Genomic DNA, 13,172 nt, shown 5'->3' with positions numbered 1-13,172 from the left:
GGTGTCAGAAAGTGTCTGGGAAATGATTGGGGGTTCTTTGTATCTATTGCTGGTCTAGCATTAGCAGATTGGTTTTGATTTCAATTCTAAGACACATTTGTATACACTTGCTCATGTAGAAGATGCCATGTAATATCCTTGACTAAAGCATACCAAGTCACATGTCAGTGTAATTGTTGGAATGAGTTTGTTTTGTGTTTAACATTCATTACAAACTGCAAAGGTTTGATTTTAGATTTAATTAGTTTACTAGTGCCAATGTGAAGGAGATTTTGGCCCTGATTTATTAAATCAGCTCCAAGGCTGGAGAGGATACACCTTCCTCAGTGAAGCTGGGTGAACCAGCAAACCTGAAATAGGTTTCTTTAAAGTAATTTGTTATTTGCTAGCAAATGTGTTGAATCCTGAACCAGATCCATTCCAGGTTTGCTGGATAACCCAGCTTCCCTGATGAAAGTATATCCTCTGCAGCCTTGGAGAACCTAATTAATCAAGCCCAGTGCGTGAAAGAACAGAAATCAGTCTCCCATTTACACATTATATTAAAGTGATTCTGAAAATGCAGCTTTTAATGCTGTTTATACCCCTGTTCATTACCAAGTGTAGGCGTTCCGGGAAAGTATGCTACAGCTTTACCTGTAGTTTCTTTATGGGATCAGCTTCTGTTGTAGAATTGCTTCCTTTTTTGGTTTATAAAAAGTAAAAACTTAATAAATATACTTTACATTCCCCATGCATTCCCTGTTTTACAGTATTATTTCCTATCTGTGATATGTATCAAATGTTGAAAAACCAGCAACAACTAATTAGCTGTAACGTGAGATAATCACTCTTTATTAATTTTTTTTTTTATTTCCACACAATAAAAATAATCACATCCTTGTTAATTACGTGAATGATGATAACAGCCTCTCTGTAAATCAATTATTTTTTTGGAGTTTGCTAATGATATTTGCAAGATTATTGGCTATATGTTGTTTAATGCCCTCTTTTAGCGTGCTACCTTTAACTTTCTGCTCTTGAACATACTTTTCTTTGGAGTTGCCCTTAGTATTTTTATCTTGAACTTGGTTCTCTTCAGCATTACTCTTGGCTTTCTGTTCTTCAACATTTGTCTCTTTAGAGTTATCCTTGGTATTTTTATCTTGAACTTGGTTCTCTTCAGCATTACTCTTGGCTTTCTGTTCTTGAGCATTGTTCTCTTGAGGATTACTCTTGACATTGTGTTCTTGAACATTGTTGTCTGGGTTGTAACTCTTGGCATTACCTTCTTGAGGCTTTTCATTACTCTTGCCATTCTTTTCTTGAACATGTCTCTCCTGAGAATTACTCTTTGAATGATTCTTTTGAGCAGCATTCTTTAATTGTAAAAATTTAATAAAATTCACAACTTTCATTAAGTTGCGCTCTTTGCTTTCACTTTTGACCTTGCTACTTTTACCAATGCCCAATATTTTATCTTTACTGTCTGTGCTGTCATCACTGTCGGTGCTGTCAGTGTTTTTTTGTACTACCTTGAATGGGCAAGAAATAGCAGGATTCTTCCTTCTTACAACTCTGTGGGTGCAGTTCACCTTTATGGCAAAACAGACCTTGCGATTGAATTCCAGTACTGTATCACTGCAACGATAACAGAATATTTTTGTTAATCTTTCAATTCTGCTGTAATGTAAATTTGTGTATAGCTGTTCAGAAACATAGATTCATCAGAATTCAATAAAAAGTGTTAATAAGAAGGACATTGAAGAATGTATTGCTTTTGCTTATTATCAGTTTTTGCCTTTTTTGCATTTTTTTCTCTTCTCTTCTCTTTGAATGAAATTTTCACTTTGCAGGATATTTTTCTCTAAGCTTAGGGAATGTAGTTAGAAATCATTTGCAATTAATACTTAATCACATGTAAGGTTAATAAAAAATAATAGGATTTTATGTTTACAATTGGATGATAAAAGACCAGCCATTCTCACCATTTTTAACGAGGGAACCCCTGCTAAAATTACAATATCCATAGCTCACAGTACAATAGTGTGATGGTCAGTGGGAAGATTGCCTAAATTGTTTGGAAAAGTATGTCCCCCCTACAGATAGCCTAATGATCATGGCTATCAATTAAACTGGCCTTTTGGCTCAAAAAAACTTTAGCAATATCTGGAGGAAACCTGGTTTAGAAACACTGGTTTAGACTTTTTTGTTTACTAAAACTTTTTTTTCTGGATATTTACTGGATATAAACCTTTGAATCTATAGTTTCTTCATTTCTTCCTTTAGTGGTCTGCTGGTCTGAAAAGGTTGGGGACCCCTGAGCACTCCTCTGTCAGACCACCAGCAATCAGGTAAGAAACTCTGGCATAAAGAAGTATATCCTTGTTCTTCTACCCAGCGTGGTAAATCAGTATAAGTGAGAGGAGGTGAAGTTAGGAAGCAACATTTGAATTTTTGTCAGCTTATGCAAATTATTATAGCAAATAATATATATTTTTTTAAATATTGCATCACAATGTCCATTTTGCAAATTATCTTATAAATATGCCTATTATTGTAGTAAAATTGGAGTTTCTCTTTACTATCAATACATAGATTTTTTTCTCTGCCTTGGGTCTGGACTAACTAAGAATGAGTTGATCAATTTCTCAGACATTTACCTGGAACAGCATTCCATTCCATTCCTGTAGCAATGACATTCTTCACAGTCCTTGGGAGATACCCATTCGGAATCAAAAGGATGGAACTCATTACCAACCCAGCAGCCTAAAAAACAAAAGTTCTGTTTTACTAAAAGGTTAACTAAATAGAAATTTCTCATTTTAACCACTATTCTAAACTAAGTACCACACACCACAACACACACCAAGATGAATGTTACAGAATATGTCACAAATGTTCAGATGTTCAGATGTTGCATTAGATGACTATGTTAATGCACATTCTTTCATGATGTTTAAGGGCAGTGACTTAGCCGTGATTTTAGATATATTCAGACTGATTCATCAACCCAAATCAGACGCTTGACGCGCGCACTTTTTCGCGATCTGGAATCGGATGGCACAGATATTACCCTTAAATGTTTCAATGACCATTTTGCAATTTTGAAATCAATGTTAATGTTATGTTAATTGTGTTTGTGGCCATATTGTTTGATTGCAAAATTTTGCCTTTATTACCACTTTGAAATGTTTGTCCTGCATAAATATTTTCTAATAATAGTTTTCCACCCTTGATAGGTCAAAATTTCATATTAGTTTGGTAAGTATTTTTTGAATGCAATATTTGTTGGGCCATTTTAAACTATTTTGGCTTTACATGGAAGTGTGGGTTTATATGTGTTTTGTTTGTTCTTTTTAATTTTTTGTCATTTAGTGTAAATTTAGTGATGTGTGTGTTTGTGTGTTTTTGTTTTTGTATATTTTAATGACCTTTTAGCAAATGTTTCTTTTGAATAAAGTTGTTTGAAAATGTAAAAAAAAAAATACAAAAAAAAAATAAAAATAAAAAAAAAAGAAATAAAAACCATGACAATTTATTCAGAAAAGGACTATGTACATAATACATTCAAATACCAATATGTGACAATGGGACAAAGGCAACAAGGGGAGTCAAGTAGGAATTTGGTGTGGAAACCATGCAGACATTTGTACTCAAAACTTGTGAAAAAAATGTTAAAACATTGTTGAAGACGTGCTAAACAACAGAAACTGGGATTACAAACCAGGCACAAAAACATTGCAGCAACAGATGAAACTAACAATAATGAGGATTACAAAAATTCACATCAATGCATACCATCCAAGCAAACTTACTTAAATAACCCCCCCTACAATCAGTCCAGTAAAAATAATACTAATGAAAATGCATATGTATTTGTATACATTTAAATGTATTTTGACATACACACACAAGTGAAATCACTAAACGTTCCTTAATATATGTATTATAACATGTTTGCCTATAATCCCTTACTAAAATATTTGATTTCTCAAACTAGAACAAGTCAAACTAGAATTCAATTTTAATCAGGTCACAAATGTTTGTTCACATATTTTTATACTCATACTATTATGTGATGACATATTAGAAAGTGCTACTTAGTATATATCCAGCTTGATGGAAATTAGTTTGCAGTGTTTCAACCAAAAGAAAAAGTATCAAAACAACAAGAGCAACAAATGTAACTATAAACGAAGCAAGTTTGTGATGTAGTAGAATGTAACATAAAAAAGTAGCACTTACCCAAAAAAACATCAAGCATTAAAGATGCAAACTGACCTGTAAAATGGACTGGAGATGTGCACAGAACAGGGTGCAGGTGTGCGCTAATTAATTGCTATCACCTCACCATTGAGTTTACCATCTCCTGAATCGCACTGTTGAAAATTAATCGACTTAATTGGCGTTTTGGAGATCTTTGCTTATTTTTGCAGGAAACCTGTAGGCTAGGTCACTAGAACTCGGGCCCGACTCGTGGTAATAAAGCTTGCCGACTGGCGCGTAGGTACGCGCGTCAAGCGTACACACATTTTATTGATAAATCAGGGCCATTGCATATACTAGAGCAGTGTTACTCAACCAGGGTTCTTCTAGAAGTGCTAGGGGTTCTTTGAGCAATGGGCAGTTTATGACTCTCGGGTCAGTAAAATTACACCAATGATATTTTGGCTGTATGGGTGATATTCTTCTCACTGACTTACTGAAGGACATGACCACCCAATGACCACCACACCAATGTACTTTGAGCTGTGGATATAGTATTTATAGTAGTTATTTTAGGGGTTCCCTTGTGTTAAAAAGGTTGAAAAACACTGTGTTTAAAGAATGTTTGTGCCGATAAAAAAGGATCTTTGGAACAGTATCTGCCAAATCAGAGTTGTCAAAGACCATACTTTACATGGAGGACACAGCTGCATCCATTGGTGACCAAACATGATGAAACAAAAGATTCATCATAATCAACTTAAAAGTTCTGTCAACCTGTATAAAGGGAGCAAAATAAGCAAACTGAGCACATGTAAGTTTAATTTGTTTTCTTTTTAGCATTTCTTTTCATTACTGTTTTAAATGTAAGCAGTGACAACTCTAAAAGCCAGAGTAGTTTACCTTTTTTATTTCAAGTAAAAGTGGGTACATTAGTTGGATTTGTTTTGACTAGAGTATAGGTAAAAGAAATTAGCTTATTGTAAATAATGTAACCAGTTTTGTTAGAAAAAGGAAATTAGTTGACAGTTATGAAGATGGCAATATTTATATCTAGTTAACCAATAATGTTTAAGACAGGTTTTTGCCTTTGGCCACAGTATGGAATACATTCAAAATTCTAGATATACCTGGTTGACGTCTTGATTTAAGAGTCAGGGGATTCTTTATCCAATGGCAATCACTTTCACATACTGTTACAAGGAATCCAAATGTGACCACAAGATACAGAATTAATGCCTACAAAACAATTAAAGGGGTTTGTTTAGGTTGGCTTTAAAAAAAACAACAAAAATACGATGTAGTTACAATGACACATGCTATGTTGAGAGCCTTTGTTTCTCTCATATTGTCATATTTTGACCTTTTTTTAAAAAAAAATAGAATACGTAAAGGCTTATGTGTTAGGGGGAAAAGAATTTTTATTAATCTTTTTTCATTGATCTGATAGGTGTAAATTGAATGCAATTTACATATCAATAACATATACAGTACTTTGAAAGTCATTTACTGAGCGAAAATCTGTGCCCCAGCTTTTTTAGTTAAAAGCCTATACAAGTTAATTTTAGTGTACACTAACACAAAACATTGGTCAAACTGCAAAGGATAGACATTAGCAAGTTTTTCCGTACAGTGGCAAAGTAAAAGAGTAAAAAACAGTTTAACAAATTCTTATTTCACATACATACTGCACACATATGCTACAACACTTGTGACCACAAAATACTAAATTGAGTTTTAAAATAACATAGCCCAGTATAGTACCAAGAGTAAAAAAAGGTACACCCCTGCAAACAGGGTGCAGATATAAGGAGTATAGACATAAAAATAATATGCACCACAGCAAAGTTCAGAGGTCAGGAATATATAACAGACATCATATAAAGGTAAGGAGTAGTAGAATACATTGTGCAAAGGTCAGAAATATAGTGAACACCCCTATGATTAGATCTACCACCTCTGTCCATAACACAGCACTACCCCCCTCCACATACCATCGCACACACATATGCACATGTACCAACATACATACATATACACAAACTCACATACTTAGACACCCTTACACACCCACCTTCCCCTGCTTCCATTGCTGGCCTCCCCTTGTCCTCTAGGCCCTTCAGACCTCTGCAGACCAACAATTAATACAAAGCAAATGCCTAAGACTTTAACTTGTAAACAAAGGTGACACAAGAAGTTTCTAATTATTTTTCTCCTTTGCTGAGCTCTGCTGTAGATTATAAATCAGTGCCTGGCACAGAAAGCCAGCAATGAGGGACTTTTTGTGCTGGCATTATTTACAAGTTGTAGTGGCGAGTGGCTGCTGTGTATCAATTAGTCCATCAAAAAAGTAAAATGGCCTGGTTGTTATTATTATGTCATTTTACAGATTTTGACACATTGGTGTTTTGCTAATATTTACAAATCTGCTGATTGTTCCTGGATTCTCTAACCCTTTCGAGAATCACTGTAGGTGACATAAATGCCTTTCTTAGCACATGGATCCCTCATCAACGTGCTAACATGCTTTCCGAAAACATAACACAGTAGAAGCACATACAGAGGTCAGGGATAGCTTGTTGTAAAGCTTTTTTGTTAGTCCAATGACCATAGTCTGGGCCTAAATATTTAGTAACAACTGCCAGAGTTACATATTGAGGGAGGTAGGAGAACTCCCCTTCCCTAGATAGATTGTCACACCACTAGTATGAATACAGAGAGAATAAAATTCAAACCGCAGTTAGGAGGATTAATAGCAAACAGTGATAATAAAAATAATTAAAAAACATAATCATCAACTAACATAGAAAACTATAGTCTCAACATGTAACACAATGAATATCTGTTGTGGAAATTCATAAAGTCCTAATACTCCTTAGGAAGGATACAGTGAGCCACAGATTTTAGTAATTGAAAAGTCTGGATTTCTCGACACCTTTTGCAGATGCTTCCTAAGAGGATGTAAAGACTATGGCCCTGATTTATTCAAGTTCTCCAAGCCTAGAGAGAATACACTTTCATCAGTTAGGCTGGGTAATCCAGAAACCTGAAATTGATTTAGTAAAAGTTGTAAGCTGTTTGTTAGCAAGTGTTTTCAATCCTGGACCAGATTCACTCCCGGTTTGCTGGATCACTCAGCTTCAGTGATGAAAGTGTATTCTCTCCAGCCTTGGAGAACTTTAATAAATCAGGGCCTATGTTCTGAATTAATAGACAAGGATCAAGAATACAACTAACTATTACCATTAAAAGCTAAAACTTAAACCTGTTCTTATACATTTTCATTGTGGCAAAAACTGTACTATTTCACTTTGTAACTTTGATCTGTTTCTGTTATGTTGTTTTAGGGCCTATTTACAAAAACTCATGGGGAACTTTTCCCTTCACTGTTTTTTGTTTTTACCAGACACATAGTAGGTAATGAGACAAATTTCAGACAGTCATTGACAGACTAAATGTCCTTATTAAAAATGATTCTTTTTTGCTATTTCTGCTCCAATAACTGTAAAAGAACTGTAAAATTATGGATACCTAATAAATTTACTGCTCGATGACCAGATAAATCTTCTCAGTGGGGACACCTCTACACTTTATCCATCACAATAATAAAATGATTGACCAAAATATTATTAACAATACTACAGAGATATATAACAAGCACTATTAATAATACTAAATAAGCATCAAATACAATAAAATCAACAATATATTGATATTTAATATTTTATAATATTACATTATCAATATATATATTGATATATATATATATATTAATGCTTTACTAAACACATACAAACCTACATTATTTCAACACCTTAATAAACTTTCTCCTGTTGTCCTCACTGAAAGCAAACACAAGGATACTTACAAAAACTATTACATTTGTTCTAACCTGGTGCTGGTCTTTAAGGTATATATATATATATATATATATATATACTACCCTCTTTTTGTTTAGACTTACCATTGTGGAATGTGTTCTGTTTCAAACGCCAGACAGCATTTTTAATGAACTTATATATATTGGAAAGGGAGAATAAAATGTAAATAAACATCAGAAAGCAAATATTTAACATGTGAACACTCCAATGACATGCTGTCAGCATTCTAATCTCTTCTTATGATGGATTTGCTGGAATTAACAATACTTGTCATATACTCTAATCTGTAGGGTTGTAGAGTTAAAGTCATCATGCATGAATGTATTTCTGTACACAGATTTTTGGCTTATCTTTATTTATTATTATACCTAAATGACTTCCTAATATTTTAATGAATATTTTGGTTAGAGTGATCAGACTATGGGCTTTGACATAGTTTTTACAATTAATAAACGAGTCTGTATCCTGCACTTGATACCTCTACATAATAGAATAAGGAATTTCCCAGTGCACCATGGGAGACATACATTGCCTGGCCATATAATGCCTTTAGCTGTGATTACGGCACACATTCCGTATGTTATCATTTTAATAGGCTCATACAATGCTACAATATTTATTTCCATCCAGAGTTGCATTAAGTTTTCCCCCAGATCTTGTATTGATGATGGGAGAGTTGGAACACTGCCTAGTTATCTCCAGCACATCCCAAAGATTCTCAATGGGGTTGAGGACTGTGGTGTCCAATCCATGTGTGTCTCATGATCCCTGAACCACCCTTCCACAATTTCAGCCTGATAAATCCTGGCATTTTCATCTTAAACTCCCAGATAAGAACAAAATCCAGTGTTCCATTGTCAGCTGACCTTGTTTGTTGTTTGATCTTTGCAGTATTTATCCAACAGAGGGTTCTTACCTATTTGCTTAGTTAAATCCAGATGGTAACTTTTTTGGGGCAGCCAGGTTATATTGCAATTTTTATGGAAACATATATCCATTTATTTCTATCTGAAAAGCAGCTCAGGTGAGATGTGCTCTATCCTATATTATAAGTTGGCATAGTTTTTTTTTCTTAACAAAAAGATTTGGACCATGGACTACTGGAATTGCATTCTTTTTTCACAATCAAATTAATTAACAAACTACATGGGGATGGTATAGTGTTTATGAAAAAAATCTCAATTTTATTAGCATCAATTCACAAAGCCACTTGATTTATTTTTTATTTCATGATGATTTTTGTATGAAAATGTTGAAAGTAAAATGTTACAGAAAGTAGTTGCTATTTAAAAAAAAAAATATTATTTATCAAATCACCACCTAAATTGGCACCGCTTTTAGCTATTTCCCTAATAAAACCTCACTGTTTATGGCATCCAAAAGATAAAGGTCTTTTAGGAATAAAACCTCACATGATAATTTTTGTCAATTGGTTATACTTGCCAGATGCCAATTCCCCAATATAATGCTGCAGCCTTTGCCTATAGCAATGCTTTAGGAGACTGGTTCTGTCTCCCACCACACGGTTGCTGTCATGACTTAATGTACAAGGGATGGCGCCTGGGAAAGGACTGGCAGAGGACCAGGAACACATAGATAAAGCAGTACAAAGTTCTACAAAAGCAAATCCAGAATATAAAGCAAGGTGATCAGTCCACCAGATGAGATACCCAGAAATTGCACAGAAAAAGCATACTCGGGGGTCACAGGCAAAAGGTCAGTTCAGGCAGCATACTAATTATAAGTCAGGAACCGGCAATGGTCAGCAACAATAAATCAAACGAAAACACACTCCAGCACAGATTAGTCTAGCTAAACACTATTCTGCTCATCGGCTGCAGCACAGCTCCAAATCCCCTTCAGCTGTGCAGTCTCAGTGCAGGGGATGCCGGGAGATTAAACACAGCTAAAGGGAAACAAGGATGCTGCAAACTGCATTTTATTCTTTGAGCTGGACAGTTTGGCAGCTTCCATTTGCAAGATAATGGCCATGGTATACTAAAGTAATCATTATTTTTAGTCTAGCTAAACACAATTCTGCTCATTGGCTGCAGCACAGCTCCAAATCCCCTTCAGCTGTGCAGTCTCAGTGCAGGGGATGCCGGGAGATTAAACACAGCTAAAGGGAAACAAGGATGCTGCAAGCCGCATTTTATTCTTTGAGCTGGACAGTTTGGCAGCTTCCATTTGCAAGATAATGGCCATGGTATACTAAAGTAATCATTATTTTTTTTCATAAAATTTAAATGTAATAATTTAAATTCTATTTTTTTATCACTATGAACTATGAAAGAGAGAGACGCAGACAACATTGTTGCCACTGTTTTATATATTATTTATTCATTTGCAGAAAATAAATGTTTACAAAAAAAAGGTACAACACAAGAAAAATCAATATATCCAATTGGTATAGAAGCATTTACTGAAATCATCTTGAGTTAGCTCAGTGTTTTATTGGTATTTGTTGAAGAAAACCATTGCAACTTTACAGTACTGCACATGGTTAAGAAGAACAAGCACAAAATGTATTATTTATTGTTAGGCAGGTGTTTTTTTTTCAGAAAATGCTAAATGTTAGTCTTGCAGATAATATTTGCTTGTATAATATCTTCCACTGTGTCAAAGCCCTGAGGTTAGATCTGCTAACCTTTCATCGATCTGACCTCACATGGAATGGATGGGTTATCTTTTCGGATCACTTTGTAAGTACATGTTTCTTCATCAAAGATAGAAATGCATGCCTCTCTGTCATATCCAGCTGGTGTAAATGCACTGTCATATAGAAAACAAAATGGTAAGTGAACTCTCTGCAAAGTTTATTTTCTCTTGATTGGATGACCAAAATGAATATCGCTAGACTTTATTAAGACAGGTCAACATGTTTTATTCCATCAGTAAACCCTAACATACAGTGTATAATTATAAATTATTTATCTTCAGTCCTGTGTACTGTTTTTAGGACCCCAAGAAATGAATGTTTTTTCAAAATTTTAATTTTGGGGTTATGGGACAATACCCTGCCTGAAAATTGACAAGCAACCTGAGACTCTGGAAAAGAACTAGACGGGTTGAAGTTTTTGGAATGAAGAGCTGATTGTTTCTATTGGGCTTCACATGAGAAATCCAGACTAGATTTTTAAATTGTGGATGTGGAAGGTTTAAAACATCTGTCAAGTTCATCTTGTTGTCTATGGCCCTGATTGTGAGATAGATATCCCTTTATATTCAGATCACCTGAAACAACAACAAGTAGAAAGAATCTTCCCAAAAGGAATGCTATTTGACACTCTACGATCAAAAAATTGTTCTTGCTGTCTTTACAATTGGAAAAGTTTCTCCTCGTTCTTCTATCTTGGTGACCACAAAGAAAATAAGGAGAGATTTCCTTAACAGGGTCAAAAGCAAAAATAAAGATGTGCCATGGGTTCCAACTCTTTCTAACAGTATATACAGCACATTGTTCCATAGTTCCAATGTTCCATAGATCTTAGGGCAGCATTTCTAAATGCTTTTACCATTGAAGATCCCTTTGAAGATTATGTAGAGGTCTTGACAGACTCCACTAAAACCATTTTTTATTTGGGGGTCAGTGGGAAAAAAGCCTCTTACCATGGTGGCCACTGGATGGATTTTCATCTTACTATTGAAAGTAGAATTCCACCCTGATAGACAACCTTAAAGATCATTGGTGTAATACAACTAGCCCTTCCACATGGCTTTGGACCAAGAACTATGCAGGCATTATTAAATGTCAGCCTCTGTTCAAAGAACTTCTAACAACATCTGAAGAGGGAATCCTGGGGTTCCATAAAACCTTTTTTTAGAGTAATGCTGTCTATAGAATTTTCACATATGATATACTTTTAGTAGGCATACTTCTGCAGTATTCTGTGTTTTCTCCCATCAGTCCCTATGTCATTGCAGGGCATTATAGTGGGGGTAAGGACCAGTGGAGGGATCAATGGAGTATGGCAGGGAAAGTGTGTTGAATTTGTAGGTTCTTTGGCATCTTTACTTTGCAACCAAGCAAATATTCAATGAACAGGTCAGTTTAGCATGTCATAGGCTATAGAGTAAAGACCCCCAAATAATCCTTTTTAGTTTTGAGCCAGTACAGTGCAATTTATGAAAACAGTTGACTACATACCTGCTGCAACATTCCAGTCCACTCTCTGAACATGTACATTCCTCACATTTGTAAGTCCACACAGTATTTATTGCATGAAACTGCCCATGATCTACACATCCTAGAAGAGACAATATAAACGATTAATGGCCATTTGCAGTGAATAGCTAGTGGGTGGTGGGGTTATGAGAGTTTGCCTAGGAGCTTTATATAACACAAATGCAAGTGTCAAAATATTTGATGGTTACAATGAAATCTGCATTTCATAAATAATTCCACAGCTACTTATCTAAATCAGGCACTTTCTGATGCCTTTGTCTCCAATAAAGAAAGCAGTCAGTCCGTCCTCACCGACCATGGGGAAAGAATTTTAATGTATGTATCACTCAAAGCACCTGATTTACCAAAACATGGACCAAGCTAAAATAAAGTCTACCTGGTCTCATTTTCTACAGTGTGAAATAGGGTTATAACTGATCTCTGGGAAGATACAAAACACAATTTATTGTCATCCTATATTCAATAAAAATAAAATAAATATAATTTACGTACACCCAGTATAAGGACTTAAATCTATGTTGATATCAGCATCCCCACACTCATTTACAGAAACTTGCAGACTGGAAAAGAAAAAGAGCATTAAGATCCAATCAGGTTCTGCTGCATTGTACTGACATGGAACATACTGCTCCTGCATAGTCCAGCCAAGCTGCAGGGGAGGAGGTGACACCAATGTATTTCTTTACAATAACACCGACATTGGTGTCATGCTTCTGGTTGGTTCACTGAGTCACAAAAGTGGCTGCACAGATATACAAATCTTTTGGCGGGTCATATATGGAATAGGCACACCCCATAATAAGGTAATGTTCTATACTTACTAACACAGGAACCCTTCACTGAGACAGTACTGCATCTGTCCCCTCTTGAGGGTGACGACTATCCAGCTGCCTATCAGCTGTCGCCACCATGATTAT

General features: G+C 35.2%; 1 protein-coding gene across 1 annotated transcript; it reads right to left on the bottom strand.

Annotated features, from left to right (window-relative positions):
* Nucleotides 1–893: 893 nt before the first annotated feature.
* Nucleotides 894–12,255, bottom strand: LOC140338843 (uncharacterized). The gene is made up of 4 exons (XM_072423162.1): nt 12,217–12,255; nt 5,319–5,427; nt 2,643–2,748; nt 894–1,620 (listed from the first exon to the last, which is right to left on the bottom strand). Exons 1-4 carry the CDS (start codon nt 12,253–12,255, stop codon nt 921–923), a joined length of 954 nt encoding a protein of 317 aa, XP_072279263.1. The 3' UTR covers nt 894–920.
* Nucleotides 12,256–13,172: the final 917 nt, after the last annotated feature.

Source organism: Pyxicephalus adspersus, chromosome 10, assembly GCF_032062135.1.
Source record: "Pyxicephalus adspersus chromosome 10, UCB_Pads_2.0, whole genome shotgun sequence".
NCBI classification, from domain to species: domain Eukaryota; kingdom Metazoa; phylum Chordata; class Amphibia; order Anura; family Pyxicephalidae; genus Pyxicephalus; species Pyxicephalus adspersus.
The sequence above is the reverse complement of the archived record's forward strand: the minus strand, read 5'-3'. Positions and strand labels throughout refer to the sequence as shown.